This window comes from Hemiscyllium ocellatum, chromosome 20 (assembly GCF_020745735.1).
Source record: "Hemiscyllium ocellatum isolate sHemOce1 chromosome 20, sHemOce1.pat.X.cur, whole genome shotgun sequence".
Taxonomy (NCBI): domain Eukaryota; kingdom Metazoa; phylum Chordata; class Chondrichthyes; order Orectolobiformes; family Hemiscylliidae; genus Hemiscyllium; species Hemiscyllium ocellatum.
The window spans coordinates 51,749,551-51,768,691 of NC_083420.1; the positions used below are offsets into that span (position 1 = coordinate 51,749,551).

At 41.4% G+C, this 19,141-nt stretch overlaps 1 protein-coding gene and 1 pseudogene across 1 annotated transcript in view; both read left to right on the forward strand.

Annotated features, from left to right (window-relative positions):
* Positions 1–688: 688 nt before the first annotated feature.
* Positions 689–19,141, forward strand: part of LOC132825288 (uncharacterized) — a 64,072-nt gene continuing 45,619 nt past the window's right edge. The window contains exons 1-7 of the mRNA XM_060840392.1: positions 689–759; positions 2,048–2,079; positions 5,555–5,576; positions 5,680–5,707; positions 6,940–7,021; positions 11,806–11,970; positions 18,392–18,600. Of these exons, the coding sequence (XP_060696375.1) occupies positions 696–759; positions 2,048–2,079; positions 5,555–5,576; positions 5,680–5,707; positions 6,940–7,021; positions 11,806–11,970; positions 18,392–18,600 (602 nt within the window). The 5' untranslated portion in view covers positions 689–695. The remainder of the gene's footprint in view (positions 760–2,047; positions 2,080–5,554; positions 5,577–5,679; positions 5,708–6,939; positions 7,022–11,805; positions 11,971–18,391; positions 18,601–19,141) is intronic.
* On the forward strand, positions 7,832–11,523 carry LOC132825552 (grpE protein homolog 1, mitochondrial-like; annotated as a pseudogene).

Sequence of the window (19,141 nt, forward strand, 5' to 3'; positions counted from 1 at the left end):
GGAGGGAAGGCAGCATATTATGGAGCTATTCGCAGAAATTTCCCAGGCCTCTCTGAATACAGTATTAGTCTTAGGGAACTGGAGGATTGAAAATGTGACGCCATTGTTTAAGAAAGGGGGAAAGGATAACCCAGGAATCTACAGACCTGTCAGCTTGATATCAATCGTGGGAAAACTGATGGAGGCTGTAAAAAGGGAGAAGGTAAAGATACACCTTGAGAAAGCTAACTTAATATTGAACAGTCCACATGGCTTTGTCAGGGACAGGTCATGTTTGTCAAACTTAATTGAGTTATTTGATGAGGTGACAACTGGAGAGTCAACTGACACCACTATTGAACATTTTAGATGGATGTAGATTTTCAATTCAAGCATGATTTTTTAAACAATCGCTTAAACAGGATTTGCATGATTAATCTTCATGAGGTTGTTTACGATTTTAAAAGTGCTGGGTAAATGCAAATTGTTGTTGTGATTTAATACTACTCAAGCAATAATTTCCATTATCCTATTCTTTAGAAGGTATTGAGAAAAAAGCTCTACGTCCCTTACATTTTTGAATAGGCTTTAATTTGTATGTTTTCACAATTGTTCCTGTATTCCTCCACAATATTTGTTAAACTGAAGCTGTAAATAACTCTATTTACAGGATGGACAGCTGCATTTGATTTGGAAAGGACAATCATTTCACAACAATGCAGCTGAAGATGGTTCTAAAATGGCCTTGCCCTTGGACTATCCTTGTCAGCATCGCAATCAGTAAGTTTATTTTGTCAACAAACTTTGTTGGAAAGTGTAATGCAACAATAGCTGGAAAATAGTAAGAGGAAACAAGTTTTTATAAGCCAAGAATGGCATACACCATTTGTATCACTGTTTCTTTGCCAATAGTGTAAGTAGTATTCTTCAGTAAAGAGGTGCTGATCCATTGATGCTTGTTTTAATGTATATGCATTCTAAAACTAAGAGACATTTATGGATAAATTCTCAGATTAGATATCAGTGAATTTTTAATAATATGTTTCCCTTTTCTGTCATTTCCTTCACTGATATTATCCTTAATTGATGATCAACGCCATCTGGGTTAGTAATATATACCTTGGATGGAAAATTATGTGTACATTTCTTTCTCTACAAACAGCAAGGTACACAGAAGTCAGGTCATGTACATGCTAGTTCGGGCCTACTAACAATAGGGTAAAACATTTGGAACTTGGCTCAGATGTCTGAGGAAACAGTCAAAAGGCTATTGCGTATAATTTACCTCAGCATCTTCCAACACAAATTCCTACAACATTGTTGGGTCACTAATCCATCTGTGTGAAAACCATTCCTCAGTAACAGTTCTGCATTAGATAGCAATGCAAAACATAGAAATTAGTGGAAGTAGGTGACCACATCTGATCTTGTAGCATTTTAGTTTTTTGGGCAGCTGCAACACCCCCAAGTCAAAGAGAGGCCTGTTAACCACGCAGATCATTGCATTAGAACCCGTTCGCTCACTTAAGTGATGCAGATATTTTTAACCAACCTGTTCAGAGTTGTTATGACATAGCTTTGAAGCAAGTGAGACTTGAACCCAGACTTTCTGACTGATAGATAGGGACACTACCACTGCGCCATAAGAGCACCCTCACTAGGGTTATGTATAGGTCGGCAATAGTGTTGCATAATCTCTGTGGGTTCTTGTGAACAACAAGTATTAGAACTAACATCACATCAGAACAAATGCCTACTTTCAATGTATCCAAAGGGAGTCAGTCTAGTGAATATTATTTTCTAATCAACCTGTTTCGTGAATTTGTTACATCTCTGGAGCAGGCAGAATTTGAACAGGTAGGGACACCATCACTGCACTATAAAAGCCTTTCAGTCTAGTCAGGATAATAATGAGTGAGAGATGGTGAGCTGCTCCCATGCTTGAAAAAAATTCAAATATAAATCTGCTTCACCAACTCACTAAGATGTGTTGTATTAATTAAAAGCAAAGCCCGCAAGTTCCAGAGAATTTTTTTTAACAGCATTTTTCTGGTATCTTTTTTTCCAGCCTTTTTGGTCACACCTGCGAACACTCAAGTGGTAAGTCAGAACTTAAGACCGTAAGACCATAAGACATAGGAGTGGAAGTAAGGCCATTCGGCCCATCGAGTCCACTCCGCCATTCAATCATGGCTCATGGACATTTCAACTCCACTTACCGGCATTCTCCCCGTAGCCCTTAATTCCTTGTGACATCAAGAATTTATCAATCTCTGCCTTGAAGACATTTAGCGTCCCAGCCTCCACTGCACTCTGCGGCAATGAATTCCACAGGCCCACCACTCTCTGGCTGAAGAAATGTCTCCGCATTTCTGTTCTGAATTTACCTCCTCTAATTCCACAGGTCCTAGTATGGTACAATTTCCTAGCGTCCACCCTTTCCAAGCCATGTATTATCTTGTAAGTTTCTATTAGATCTCCCCTTAATCTTCTAAATTCTAATGAATACAATCCCAGGATTCTCAGCCATTCCTCATATGTTAGACCTACCATTCCAGGGAACATCCGTGTGAATCTCCGCTGGACACGTTCCAGTGCCAGTATGTCTTTCCTGAGGTGTGGGGACCAAACCTGGACACAGTACTCTAAATGGGGCCTAACCAGAGCTTTATAAAGTCTCAGTAGCACAACGGTGCTTTTATATTCCAACCCTCTTGAGATAAATGACAACATTGCATTTGCTTTCTTAATCATGGACTCAACCTGCATGTTTACCTTTAGAGAATCCTCCACTAGCACTCCCAGATCCCTTTGTACTTTGGCTTTATGAATTTTCTCACCGTTTAGAAAGTAGTCCATGCTTGTATTCTTTTTTCCAAAGTGCAAGACCTCGCATTTACTCACATTGAATTCCATCAGCCATTTCCTGGACCACTCTCCCAAACTGTCTAGATCCTTCTGCAACCTCCCCACTTCCTCAGTACTACCTGCCTGTCCACCTAACTTCGTATCATTGGCAAACTTTGCTAGAATGCCCCCAGTCCCTTCATCCAGATCATTAATATATAACGTGAACAGCTGTGGCCCCAACACTGAACCCTGTGGGACACCGCTTGTCACCGGCTGCCATTCCGAAAAAGAACCTTTTATCCCAACTCTCTGCCTTCTGTCAGACAGTCAATCCTCAATCCATACCAGTAGCTCACCTCGAACACCATGGGCCCTCACCTTGCTCAGCAGCCTCCCATGTGGCACCTTATCAAATGCCTTTTGGAAGTCTAGATAGACCACATCCACTGGGTTTCCCTGGTCTAACCTACTTGTCACCTCTTCAAAGCATTCCAACAGGTTTGTCAGGCACGACTTCCCCTTACTAAATCCATGTTGACTTGTTCTAATCCGACCCTGCTCTTCCAAGAATTTAGAAACCTCATCCTTAATGATGGATTCTAGAATTTTATCAACAACTGAGGTTAGGCTAATTGGCCTATAATTTTCCATTTTTTGTCTTGATCCTTTCTTGAACAAGGGGGTTACAACAGCAATCTTCCAATCATCCAGGACTTTTCCTGACTCCAGTGACTTTTGAAAGATCTCAACCAACGCCTCCGCTATTTCCTCAGCCACCTCCCTCAGAACTCTAGGATGTAGCCCATCGGGGCCAGGAGATTTATCAATTTTAAGATCTTTTAGCTTTTCTAGCACTTTCTCTTTTGTAATGGCAACCATACTCAACTCAGCCCCCTGACTCCCTTTAATTGTTGGGATATTAATCCTATCTTCCACTGTGAAGACTGAAGCACAGTACTTATTAAGTTCTCCAGCTATTTCCTTATCTCCCATCACTAGGCTTCCAGCATCAGTTTGAAGTGGCCTTGCCCCAATGTCTACTTTTGCCTGTCGTTTGTTTCTTATGTATTGAAAGAAACTTTTACTATCATATCTAATATTACTGGCTAGCCTACCTTCATATTTGATCCTCTCCTTCCTAATTTCTCACTTTGTTATCCTCTATTTGCTTTTGTAGCCTTCCCAATCTTCTGATTTCCCAGTGCTCTTGGCCACTTTATAGGATCTCTCTTTTTCTTTAATACATTTCCTGACTTCCTTTGTCAGCCATGGCTGTCTAATCCCTCCCTGAATAATCTTTCTTTTCTTGGGGATGAACCTCTGTACAGTGTCCTCAATTATACCCACAAACCCCTGCCATTTTTGTTCAACTGTCTTCCCCGCTAGGCTCTGCTTCCAGTCTATTTTTGTCAGTTCCTCTCTCATGCCCTCATAATTACCTTTATTTAACTGTAACACCATTACATCCGATTTTGCCTTCTGTCTTTCAAACTGCAGACTGAACTCTACCATATTATGATCGCTGCTTCCTAAATGTTCCCTTACTTTAAAATTTTTTATAAAGTCTGGTTCATTACATAGCACTAGGTCCAGAATAGCCTGCTCCCTTGTGCACTCCATGACAAGCTGTTCCAAAGAGCCATCCTGTACGCATTCCATGAATTCCCTTTCTTTGGATCCACTGGCAACATTATTTACCCAGTCCACCTGCATATTGAAGTCTCCCATGATCACCTTGACCTTGCCTTTCTGACATGCCTTCCCTATTTCCCGGTACATGTTGCGTCCCTGGTCTTAACCACTGTTAGGAGGTCTGTACATAACTCCTGTACATAACATAGTTTTTTTGCCTTTATGGTTCCTCAATTCCACCCACACAGACTGCACATCATCCAACACTATGTCATTCAGTGCCATAGATTTAATTTTGTTCTTAACTAACAAGGCAACCCCACCCCTTCTGCCCGCCTCCCTGTCTTTTCGATAAGTTGAAAATCCTTGGATGTTTAACTGCCAGTCCTGACCCCCCTGCAACCATGTCTCTATTATGCCTACCACATCATAATCATTCACGATGATCTGTGCCATTAGTTCATCTGCTTTGTTACGAATGCTACGAGCATTCAGGTAAAGTGCCTTAATGCTAACTTTCTTATCATTAGAGAAGTCATAAGATGTCCTAAGTTATCCTTCCTTTTTGCTGCATTCCCAGTCTGCCTCAAGTTTAAATCCTCCTGCACACATGCTATCCTGCTGCATATCTTTCCATTTAACTCCATGCTCCCTGTCGCTTTCACTTTCCCTTCCCCTCAACTCAGAAGTTTAAAGTCCTACTGACCACCCTATTTATCCTCTTCGCTAAAACATTGGTACCAGATTGGTTCAGGTGGAGACCGTCCCAACGGTACAGATCCCCCCGGTTCCAAAACTGATGCCAATGCCCCATGAAGTGGAAATTGTCAAAAAGGTTACCGATTTTACAGGGTTTAAATAATCCCATTTCAAACTTGCCTGGGTTTCGTACAATCTGCAGCTGTAAGTTGACAGAAAATAGGCTGAATGCTGGAAATATGCCATCTAATGTTGGCACCTTTCCGCTGAGAATTTCTGCTGTGCTCTTCCTGAAGTAACAGCTAGAACTTGTAAGAGCCCCAGGAAGTTCTCTACTTCATGTATTTAAACTTACAGTCACAAATTATTAAAATATTTTCTTGTTCCTTCTTAGTGCAATGGCCTTTTCCCAGATGGTAAGTGGGAGTGACTTTCATATGATTTTTGAAGACTGTTTCAGTTTTGGGGATTTGCCCGAATTTTGTAATTAATCATTTTCCCTTTACTTCCCTGTTATAGAACAGCAAATATGTGAAGGCACCAATAGGTATGTTGAAGGATCAACTATCATGACATTAATTGATCTTTAAGTTCCAGTACTCCATCATTATGAGGGCAACATTTCTCCTTGATAGAATGCTGATGTTTGGGTGTAAAGCTGTTCACAACTTTCATATGTAAAGGCTGGGGCTAGATCAGCTGGCCAACTTTTTAACACCTCACTGCTGGGGAAGAGAGGTTACCCAATGCCTTTATCTTAATCTACTAAGTTTTAAATTGTAAGGAGAAAGGACAATAGTTCCCATACCGTCGGGATGCTACTAAATATGCAGTTTGATTTCCAGTGACATTATTGGCTCTTGGTCCTGATTCCATCCTCCCCAACAGCATTGTGGGTCAATCCACAGCAGGTGGACTGCAGTGGTTCAAGAAGGCAGTTCACCACCACTTTCTCAAGGGCAACTAGGGATGGGCAATAAATGCTGGTCAGCCAGTGACACCCACTTCCCACAAATTAATTTTAAAAATGCCTTTGTGGAAGTGTTGGTGGATTCTATGTCAGGTCAGCTCTGCTGACAGCTGGCTCAAAAGACAATTGAGTCCCAGCACGGAAAGTACAAATTGTGGTTTCATTTTAAATTTCAGGCCACAAGAGGTTGGACTTCCCCAGCTCCCAAGGACATCCTTGGGTCTTGCTTTATATATACTTCTCTCCTTCAATCCCTGATGGAAATCAGCCTCTATTACACCTGACTACAGTGCACTGTTCATCTGGCCACCTGGCTGTGACAGTCACCTGCCCAAAATAACATTCCCCACTGACCTGACAATGTCGCCCAGCTCTGTGTGGGACTTCAGACTTCAATATTTAAGTGAAGTCCAAGTGAGGAAAGCTGTCCAGGCCTTGTAGTCCAGGACCTGACACAAACTGACTGATCCTTCCCTGAGTTAAAGTTGGGCCTTGAATGTTTATCTGGGGAATCCAGTTTACCACGTGCTGGGCTCAATCTGACCTTAATAACTGCAGAATTCTAGTTCCTAGCCAGCGACGCCCTCATCCTGCAAATGAATAAATAAAGTACCAAAATGCAGGTTACAGTTAGCACATGAACTTTAGATCACAAATGGGAAAATTATAATGCGAAAAGTTATGACATCAAATGCAATGAATTAAATCTAACCTCAGTTTTTTAAAATTCTAACTATCTACCCTATATTATATACACAGGTGTATCTTGCATTCACATATTATTATCTAAAACAATTATTTCCTTACAGCATGGCACTGGAATCCAAACTACGTTCTGGCATCCTAAGTGATTACTGTATCTTCACCGTCTCCCAATATGCGTGTGTTCAGGTATGGGCATTACCAGTGAAGAGTAGGAATGTGTAATCTTATATCTTGGTCTTGGTTAATGAAGCTGACAGTAATTGCCTGGCAGACAATTGCGGCTGCATTGGAAAGAAATCTGACAACATTTAGCAATGTGAATTAGACATTTTAGACTCTCTAATTTTCACCCCTTTCTCCCATTTTGTAGAGAAAAAAATTAAAATGATAAGGAAATACAGAAACATCCAAGTTGAAACTTATTGATCATGAGGAGTAAATATTGAGCAACAGGGATACTTGTGTTTATGTAATACTTTAATCAGACACTGAGACAAAGAAGGATCAAAATAGGAAGGTAAATCCATACATACAGTGAGCAAAATGCCAATTAATGCCAGAACAACAAAATTATTGGACTCCTTTAACATGTGTAACCATTGTTCTAAAATACACATCCCGTGACTTCACATTTTAAACTTTTCTCAAGAGCCTATCGCACTCCTTTCTGATTATCGTGTTATTAAACGATGTGTACACAGCAGCCTCCTATATCTGTAATATTACGGCTGGAAGCACAGCATTTGTAGGGAATTTGGTAACATAATGTTTGTGTTGCTGCATCAACAAAACGGAGGTCAAGGCTAAAGGTCCAGAGTTAGGAGTTCAAATTTTGACACCTGTGGCATTTAAATTGCAATAAAAAGGTGATCATGATCATGAAACTATCGGATATTTATTTAAAAACAATCTTGTTCAGTGACAGGGAGATAGTGGTAGATGGTAACATAGCTGGACTAGTAATGCAGAACCACAGGCCAATGTTCTAGGGATGAAATGGTTGGAGTGAGGTTGGCCACGTGGATTGCACTGAGTACGAGTTCCATGATTGGGCTGTTAACCTGGACCAAACAGGTCTGGTACCTGACAGGTATAAACAGGAGTCTCTGCATAAAGATTCGTGCACCTTGTGTCTCTCACTGTGTCTCACACTTGCACACACACAACATGGGACATTAAAAAAATTTTTTTTAAAATAAACAGGAGTGACAGAGGGTTGTTTCACTCTGAGAGCTGGCTCTTGAGGGAGCTGGACCAGTGTGTGTGCTCGGACTCTCCTCCTTAAAAAAAAATAGAAAAAAAAACAAGAGTGTTAAAGTTCTTCTCACCCTGAGAGCTGGCGCTGAGGGAGCTGAATTAGTGTCGAGGACTCTCCATTTGGCACGGGATACCTGTCTCTGTGGAGTAAATTCAGTGTACCTATGACTTCAGCTTCAGACCTCCATTTTATCCACGCAGCCCCAGCATCTCAGGGCATGCTCCTTGGGCAGCGGCCACACCCACACCAGAGGCATGGACTTTAGCATCGGACATTTTCCAGCCTCTCCAATCCCACGGTGCTTCTCTGATCCTCTTGAAGTACACTGCCGCATGACCATGTCGTATCTTGGGGCATACCGGCAGCTAACATCGCAAAGAAAAAAAACCCAGGAGTCTCTGAATAAAGATTCGTCCACCTTGTGTCTCTCACTGTGTCTCACACCTGCACACACACACCATGGGTGCTGGGGAAAAATAAGAACTACCGCAGTTGGGCAGTAGTGTGAGGGTAAAAAAAACTGGAGAATCAGATTTCCTACTCACGCTGGAAAAAAAAAGAACAGGAGTGTTAGGCATCCTGTTCACTATAAAAAAATAAACAGGAGTCTCCTCGCGCTCTCCGTGGCCGTTAGAGCCTGCCCGGGCTGGGATAGGGGCCTTGCGCTCTCCACAGTGGTCAGAGCTGCTCGGGCTGGAACGGCCGCGGCTTCGCTCTCCACAGATTTTCCTGTACAGCAACTCAACAGAAAAACGCTGGACAAAGCCACGATGATGACCAAAGCCAGATTCAGAATGCAGACAAAGCAGAACCCAGCCCAGCAGAGAAAATACTTGTGGAGGAAAAGAATAAGCTCGAGGAGCAACTGAAGGACCTTTACAGACAAGTATAAACGAGCACTAGCAGATGCTGAAAATATACATCAAAGGAGCCAAAAAACTGGTTGAAGAAGCTAAATTATATGGTATTCAAGGATTCTGTAAAGACCTGTTGGAGGTGGAAGATATTCTTGAAAAAGCAACAGAAAGTGTGCCGAAAGAAGAGATCTCAGGACTGAACCCACACTTGAAGAACCTTTATGAAGGTCTAATCATGACCGAAGGACAACTTCAGAAAGTGTTTTGCAAGCGTGGTCTCATCAAGTTGGACCCTCTTGGAGCAAGATTTGATCCATGTGAACATGAAACTCTTTTCCACACTCCAGTGGAAGGAAAAGAGCCTGGTTCAGTGGCACTGGTGACCAAGATAAGACTCTGGTGTGGCCTCATCTGGAGTATTGTGTGCAGTTTTGGTCACCATACTATAGGAAGGATGTGGAGGCACTGGAACGGGTGCAGAGGAGGTTTACCAGGATGTTGCCTGGTATGGGAGGAAGATCGTATGAGGAAAGGCTGAGGCACTTGGGGCTGTTTTCATTGGAGAAAAGAAGGTTTAGGGGTGACTTGGTAGAGGTATACAAGATGATTAGGGGTTTAGATAGGGTTGACCATGAGAACCTTTTTCCACGTATGGAGTCAGATATTACGAGGGGGCATAGCTTTAAATTAAGGGGTGGTAGGTATAGGACAGATGTTAGGGGTAGATTCTTTACCCAGCGAGTCGTGAGTTCATGGAATGCCCTGCCAGTAGCAGTGGTGGACTCTCCCTCTTTATGGGCATTTAAACGGGCATTGGATAGACATATGGAGGATAGTGGGCTAGTGTAGGTTAGGTGGGCTTGGATGGGCGCAACATCGAGGGCCGAAGGGCCTGTACTGCGCTGTATTTTTCTATGTTCTATGTTCTAAGATAGGGTACAAGCTTCATGGATGCACGCTTTGACCAACAATAGTTGGTTTTGTCAAAGGAACAGAATAACTATATTTAGGACTGACAACAGTAGAATGCAGTTCATCTCTTTGACTAATGGATATTGTTTTTCTGTTTATGAAGAATTGAAGATAATCTTAATTTCTCATAGAAAATATGAGGGTCTGCAGGTTTGAAAGATGTTTCACAATCAAGTGAAATGAGCTTTTTATTCCTGTTTGAGTTATTGGTCATCAATAGATATTCAGATCTATTAACTGCCTCCCACACAGTTTGCAACAGACCTTTTTTCCCCAGAGTTAGTATGTAACATTGTACATTTGGCCTTAGTTATAGTCTAATGTAATTACTATCCAGTTGTCTTTTGCCACATCTTTTTTCCTCTAAACTTCATATTATAAAAGCTAAATTAATTTTCATAAAGGAAAATATCTGTTGTTCAAAGCATCTATTTGTCTGGTCTAATACGTAAGTAACTGTCCTCTTTGTGGGTTGTTTAGTATTTTACATTTAGTCCTTAATTGTGAATTGTATATTGTACAAAATTGAATTCAATTAATTTAAACATAACTTGATCAGTTTTCTAACAGTAGTGAAATATTAGGTGTAATATTCCCGTATGTGTAAATTATAGGTGCCAACCTTTTCTGTGTCAGTGTCACTTATAATGCAACATCAGGAATTGATATACGGAATTAGTCCCTGTATATTCTGTAGATTTCAAGGAATGATTGCATAATTGGACAATTTATTTCCCTTTCTTGTGGGAAGCACCGAGAAGCTAACTACTTCAATTGTTAAAGATACCGCAATTTAAATAAATCTGACCAAATTTAAAAAAAATAAACAGGAGTCTCAGGGATTCTCCTCACTCTAGGGACACTCTGGCTGTGTATTCGCTGGTCAGAGCCTGTGCACTGTGCGCAGGTAAATAAAGGATGACTTTTGGTGTCAGCATACCAGCCTCAGTGGAGTTATTTCAGGGGCCATGGGCTTGAATCCCACCAAGACAGATAGTGGCATTCAATTTCAATTAAAATCTGGCTTACTGGCACTCAAGTAACCGTTGTTGATGGTTGCAAAATCCTATTTGGACAGTAAGGAAGGAAGTCTGCTGTCCTTAAGGATGAACAATAAATGTTTGTCTAACCAATGACTATCATATCTTCTGAATTAATTGAAAAGAAACCAAACTTATGCCCTTTGAGGAAGAATATAGTCAGTTTTGTTTGTGAATTTGAATCACAGCAGTGTGTGCTGAATCTTAGCTGCCTTTTGCAATAGCCAGTGAGCCATTCATTCTGGCAAAACCACTATAACAACATGCAATACACACTCACAGATGGCAGCAGTTCATGGAAATAGTGCATCTCACCTCCTGAAGAGCAACTAGGGACTGGGAATAAATTCTGCCCCTGCCCATTACACTAGTATCCTATGAATGTAAAAGTGAAACACATCATACGACCTAGATGTGGGCTGTATGCAAGATTGGTAAAGATAAACAATTAGAATGTCCACCTTAGTGGTTTGTATACACAGATATATCCAAAATCTGTTTGAGGAGCCCTTTCAATGTTTGTTTTCCCTAAGGCATCTGCTGCTTGCTACATTCTGGTGAAGTACTCCTACATACAGCATGACTAGGCCTTCAAAGAGATTAATGCAGGCCTTCACCAACAAAAGCTTTTAAAATATATTTTCCACATTTTGACATTCTCAAAATGTGGAAACTTCCAGACTCTGATTGTTTATTTCGTTCCATGAGCCAATTGCCAGTGCATCCCTCATTGCAATTCTCACATGGCGCCTTCACTATCCTTTCATGAAACTTTATTGTTTTGTAACTTTTTTCTTGTACATTCTTGTTGTGAATGCTCCCATGTGTGTTTTTTCCTTTCAGTGTCACTTGCTGGCAAAGTTAAACAGCGGCAATTTGGCCTCGATCTTCGAATGTTTTGCTGTCATGAAGCCTGTGAGTCTCTCTGATGTCAATGCTACCATATTATTCATACAGAAGATCAGTCTATCGAAATTTGAGGAGTCGCTGGAGAAGGTCAATGCGAAGGTAATATATAATATGAATAGCCATTTTGAATAATGGCAAGTGTGGAGATTCAAAGGAAACAGTATTATTACTTCACTGAGTGTTTTAATAGAAATCTGTGAAAGTTATTTACCTGTAGAAAGTATTTAGATTACTTACAGTGTGGAAACAGGCCCTTCGGCCCAACAAGTCCACACCGACCTGCCAAAGCGCAACCCACCCATACCCCTACATTTACCCCTTGCCTAACACTACAGGCAATTTAGCATGGCCAATTCACCTGACCCGCACATCTTTGGACTGTGGGAGGAAACCGGAGCACCCGGAGGAAACCCACGCAGACACGGGGAGAATGTGCAAACTCCACACAGACAGTTGCCTGAGGTGGGAATTGAACCCAGGTCCCTGGCGCTGTGAGGCAGCAGTGCTAACCACTGTGCCACCGTGCCACCCGGTCATATCTGTAAACCATAAGGATATTGGTTTGGAAATAACAGAAAAAAAATCTTTTCCAAGATCCAAATTTCGCATTGAATTGGCTGTGCACAATTGGCTATTTTTGAATATTGAAGATTTGTCATGAGGAATGAATGGTCAGGTAGAAAACTTAATGCAGAAGGGACTTCACTATCTCCTTTTTAGAGAGTGATAATGTGTGTTATACCTGTGTGCTCAAGCCCAGAATCTGATTAATACTTTAGGTGCATTTTATCCTTAATTTTATCAACTTTGTTTAGAAGATAAGATCTTATTCAGGTGAAACTGAATCCAGATTCCTCAGTACGATCATTGGGTCCCTTTTTAATTTTCACTAAAGCCTAGTTTATACAACTGAACATCAGTAAATGGCAGAATAATTATGGTAGGGTAAATGTAAATGGCATTCTTTCGATATGGTAAAGTTCTGGTTCAGGGCCAGATATTAGTCTAAATCTGACCCAAATTTGATTGATTTCTCTCAGTTCGGGACCATTATTGACAAGGTGACTGGCTGCTGATGAAATTTCTGTCATGAGGAAGATCAGTAGCCAGGAATACCAAGAAGACATCAGTAACCAGCTTTGAAATCATAGGTCAAAATACCAGCAATGTATTGCAAATGCTGGAGATATGAAATATAAACTGAAGGATGAAACTCAGCAGGACTCAAAATCAAAAGAGGCAAATTGATATTTAATAGATCAGAAGAGCCCCTGACACATACCCTTCCCCTTAGGATTATCCATGTCCTTCTCCTTGATGAATACTGATACAAAAAGCTCATTCAATACCTCACCCAATTCCTCTGGCTCAATGCATAAATTTCTTCCTAGTCCTTGGGTGAATCTACCCCTTCCCTAACTGCTTTTCTGCTCCTAACATGTTTATAATATGCTTTGGGATTCTCCTTAATTCTACTTGCCAAGGACATTTCATGACCTCTTTTAGACCTCCTAATTCCTTGAGAAATCAGCGATTTTGAAGGCCTTAGCACAGAGACTGGCACATCGTGGGTAATGCAGGGCTGCAGAGATAACCTCAAATACTATTCCTGCTGCTCCCTTGAACTTACAGCTAACAGGAGCAAGTGGCAGTATTTGGGTCAGATGCTTGGAAGACACATTTGAAGATGGATCCTTTATTCCTTTTGCCAGTTGCAATCAGTAATTCCAAAAGGAGCAGACAGCAATGATCCAGGATGGGGAAGCTGATTGGAAATCCACTTTATGGTAATGAGATGCTCGCTGTTCCATAATCCCCATTTTCTCCAGTGGGTATATTCAGAAGTTTACCCTAATTCTCCAAGGGGTATATTGAGGAGTTTACACCTATTCTCCAGAGAATATGTTGAGGAGTATACCTAATTCTCCAGAGGGGATATTGAAGTGTTTACCCCAATTCTCCAGCGGGCATAATGAGCAGTTTATCTCTATTCTCCAGGGGTCATATTGAGGACTTTACCCCTATTCTCCAGGGGTCATATTGAGGACTTTACCCCTATTCTCCAAGGGACATATTGAGGACTTTACCCCTATTCTCCAGATGGCGCTTTGAGGAGTTTATCCCTATTTACCCATATTGAGGGGTTTACTCCTATTTTACAGGGAATACATTGAGGAATTAACTCCTATTCTCTAGGGGGCATGTTGAGGTGTTTAACCCTATTCCTCAGGAGGCATTTTGAGGAGTTTACCCCTATTTTACAGGGGGCACATTGAGGAGTTTACCCCTATTTTACAGGGGGCACATTGAGGAGTTTACCCTTATTCTCCAGGGGGCATATTGAGAATATTACACTTATTCTCTAGGGGGCATATTGAGGGGTTCTCCCTGTTCTTCAGGGAGCCATATTGAGGAGTTTACCCATATTCAATTCCCAGAATGGCTTGACTATCATATGTTGAAAGATTGGAGCGACTGGGCTTGTATACACTTGAGGTTAGAAGGATGAGAGGGGATCTGATTGAGATGTAGAAGATTATTAAAGGATTGGACACTCTGGAGGCAGGAAGCATGTTTTTGCTGATGGGTGAGTCCAGAACCAGAGGACACAGTTTAAGAATAAGGGGTAGGCCATTTAGGACAGAGTTGAAGAGAAACTTCTTCACCCAGAGAGTGGCAGATATATGGAATGCTGTGCCCCAGAAGGCAGTGGAGGCCAAGTCTCTGGATACTTCAAAAAAGAGATGGATAGAGCCCTTAAAGATAGTGGAATCAAGGATTATGGGGATAAGGCAGGAACGGGATACTGATGGTGGATGATCAGCCATGATCATAATGAATGGTTGTGCAGGCTAGAAGGGCCAAATGGCCTACTCCTGCACCTATTGTCTATTGTTTATTGGGCATATTGTGGAGTTTACCCCTATTCCCCAGGGGGCATATTGAGGCATGTACCCCTATTCTTCAGGGGGCATATTGAGGAGTTATGCCCCTATTCTGTAGGGGCAATATTGAGTTTACCCCGATTCTCCAGGGGGAATATTGATGAATTTACCCCTATTCCCTAGGGGCACATTGAAGAGTTTACCCCTATTCTCTAGAGGCATTATGAAGAGTTTATCCCTATTATCCAGGGGACACATTGAGTTTATCCTTATTCTCTAGGGGGCATATTGATAAAAATGCCTCTAATCTCCACTGGATAGATTGAGCATATAAGTTCCCTCCATTTTGCAATGGCCATATTGATTAATGTATCCCACATACTCCTGTGGAATATTGAAAAGCATATGCCCCAAATTTTCCAGGGGACATATTGGGGAGAATAATAATGTTCAGGGTAGATACGCCTGTTAGCTCTGACAACTGTGAACTCTAGTTTCTGAAGGAACCGGCTCAAACCATAGTAAAAATCCTCAAGCTGACTCTCAGAAGTGACTGGGCTCTGGCTAAATCCCATTGGAGTGAAATATAGGAAGTGTGACAAAATAGCAAACAATGACTATCGCTGCAAAAAGATCTTGACCAGTAGGAAGAGAAATAGCAGAAATATAGGAATGTGTAAAGTTATGAGATTGGGCAGAGGGGTTATCTAGAGCAGAAAATAAATCTTAGGATTTTAATGGGGCAGTCACTGCAATCATTGCCACAGAGTTTTCAGGACTTAAAACAAAACACAAACAGGATATTAAGATGCATGGCAAGAGATATAACATATAAATCCAGAGAGGTAAGTTTTTTGAAAAGTTATATAGTTCCCTAGTGGAGTTACAGTTTCTAGACTTGGAAATATATTGCGTTCCTTGTGTGTCACTGGGTCAAAATCCTGAAACTCCCTCCCTACCATTATTGTGGGTAAATCTCGAGCAAATGGACTGCAGTAGTTCAAGAAGGCAGCCTGCTATCAACTTCCCCTGCCCCTGCCCCTGCCTCTTAATGGCAACAAGGGATGGGCAATAAACCCTGGCCTAGACAACGGGACACACATTTTATGAACGAATGAAAAAAATTAAAAAAAGGTTTGTTCTCCTTATTTTAAAAAGGACATTAATTTATTGGAAGAGATACATTTGATCTGGGAACATAAGTGAGTTATGGCTGAAGAGGGTGGCACAGTGGCACAGTGGTTAGTACTGCTGCCTCACAGCGCCAGAGACCCAGGTTCTATTCCCACCTCAGGCAACTGTCTGTGTGGAATTTTGCACATTCTCCCCATGTCTGCGTGGATTTCCTCCGGGTGCTCCAGTTTCCTCCCACAGTCCAAAAATGTGCAGGTTAGATGAATTGGCCATGCTAAATTGCCCGTAGTAAATGTAGGGGAATGGGTTTAGGTGGGTTGCTCTTCGGAGGGTGGTGTGGGCTTGTTGGGCCGAAGGGCCTGTTTCCACACTGTAAGTCTAATCTAATCTAATTACTTACAGGGTGGAAACAGGCCCTTCGGCCCAACAAGTCCACACCGACCCGACGAAGCGCAACCCACCCATACCCCTACATTTACCCCTTACCTTACGGGCAATTTAGCTTGGCCAATTCACCTGACCCGCACATCTTTGGACTGAGGGAGGAAACCGGAGCACCCAGAGGAAACCCACGCAGTCACGGGGAGAACGTGCAAACTCCACACAGTCAGTCGCCTGAGTCGGGAATTGAACCCGGGTCTACAGGCGCTGTGAGGCAGCAGTGCTAACCACTGTGCCACCGTGCCGCCCACGGTTAAAAAAAAATAAACTGTATTAGGTCTTCTCTCTTTGAAATGGAGAATAATGAAAGAATTTAAAACTAAGGAAGTCTAGGACAAATTGGATTGAAACAAATTTTATTTGGTAGCAGTTGGGGGTCGGAGGTGGGCAGTCTTAGACATTAATGGCTTCTTTGCATGTGCTAAAGTTTGATTCAATTGTAATTCTTGGACAATTCATTTCTGATGAAGGGCTTTTGCCCGAAATGTGGATTTTACTGCTCCTCGGATGCTGCCTGAACCGCTGTGCTCTTCCAGCACCACTAATCCAGAATCTGGTCTCCAGCATCTGCAGTCAAGATTTTTTACCCAATTCTTCTTCCAGGCCAGTACAATCAAACTCCACCACTAGATGGTGCAAAGTCATCACAAAAATATTCAGAGACTGGAAATTGCAATCTGCTGTTCGGTTGGTATCAGGAACAAAAGTCCCAATATGCTAATATTCCAGCTCCAAAATTTCTAGATTAGAGAGAGCATACATGAAAGTTATGCTGTGGAGTTGGCTTGGATGTTTTGACCTGACTATGCAACTGAATCCACCCACAGAATTTAAGAAAAGTTCGCCATGAAACTAAGAACTGTGGATATTGGAGATAGAGTCAGGAAACAGCTTACAAACCCTTTAGTCCAACTAGATGACACCAACCAGGTTCCCAAACTAAATTAGTCACACTTGTCTCTGTTTGGCCTATGCCCCTCCAAACTTTATTTTTTATGAACTTATCCAAATGTCTTTTAAACAGTGTAACTGTACCTGGATCCATCACTTCCTCTGGCATGACGTGACACTAATTCAGAGTGGATTTAAACTCCCCGGGTGAAGGCTTCACTTTTGAACAGTTTAGAATCAAGGTGTACTTGAAGAGTTGGTGTGGAAATGAAATTGATTTGTTCTGATGTGAAACAAAGAGTTTATTAACTAGCTAAGATATTAATTAAACTTACTGTGAAGGTTATAATTTCAAATATCAGCTATCTGGAAGAGTGATTACTCAAAATAGGTCATTTCAAAAACAAGAATGCTTTTGTTAATGTGCCTATGAATTCCCAAATGCATTCTTTTTGAATATATTTATCATGCTGTTAGATAGACACAACAGGACAAGTTTTCCTTCTCTGTTGGCTAACAAAGGGAAAGAGTTATTTTGCTGACTATGGAGCAAACTGCTTCAATGCATTAGCAGTGTACATATGCCATAGGAAATAGTGTTTTCACTCAACTTGCATCCCCAAAACCATACTGTGAGTTCCCTTGTGCTTTCTGAGCCATTCTGCAACTTGATCACATTTACCAGTGAGGTCCAGGAGTTAGGGGCTATGTGAGCAATTCTGGCACCTTCGAGGTATGTTAATTGGTGATATGTAAGTCACCACAAGTTTTAGGTTTGTTGGAAGCATTGCATTAGAGTGATTAAAGAGGGTAAACACTGATTTAATAACATGTTTGAACTTAATTTCAAAATCCTCTACGTAAAAGTCAGAAGTCACGTGACACCAGGTTATAGTCCAGTAGGTTTATTTCAAATCACAAGCTTTCAGATTGCTGTTCGTTCATCAGGTGACAAAGGAGCAGTGCTCTGAAAGCTTGTGATTTCAAATAAACTTCTGACCTTGTCCACCCCAGTCCAACCCTGGCAACTCCGCACCACTCTATGTCACGGATTATTATACTCTGACAATCACAGATGCCTGCAGATGCGGTTCTCTTTGTGTCTGCTTTGTGGGGAAATTATACTTTGGTCTTTGAGGATATTGACTTTACATTTTGACTTCTTGCAGATTAATGACACATTTTTGGTTCCACTGATGGCCAAAGAAACAATCCTTCGTGCCACATGGGAGAGATATAAAGCCGATACAAGATTAAAAAATGCAACATTTCTCGAAAGCTTTCTACAGCTCCTCAGACCGTTTATTGCTGGCATTTCTAAACCCATTCTGCAATCTCTTCCATACTGGAACATATCATGTGATGGTTTCAAAGCATTGTAAGGAACGCTTTTCTGTATTTAACACTTGGATTTTGTTAAAGAATTTGTATTCTTGATAAATTCTTTTCCTTCTCGCTTTGTTTGGGAGACAGCAGAACAAGAGGCAAATAGTTTATGGTAGAATGACAGGCAAATCTGTCTTTGCTTTGTTTGTTTGCAGGATTTGAGATACAAGGAGTGGTTAGATAGGTGGGGACTTCTTTCACTGGAGTGCAGGAGGTGACCTTAGTTGATTTGATTTATTGTTGTCACCTGTACCTAAGTACAATGAAAAAATTGTTTTGCATGCATTAAAGGCAAATAATAACACACAAGGACATACAGACTATAGGGTTAATAGAGCAACACATACAAAGTTATGGTTGCACGGTAGGTGTACAAAAGCAAGATCAGCATTAGATTTGAAATTTGAGAGGCCCATTCAGCAGTTCAATAACATCAGGAAAGAAACTGTTCTTGAACCTGTTGATTTATGTGTTTCAGCTTTTATAATTTCTGCCTGATGGGAGAAGAGTTTTTATATGTTTCAGATCTTCAG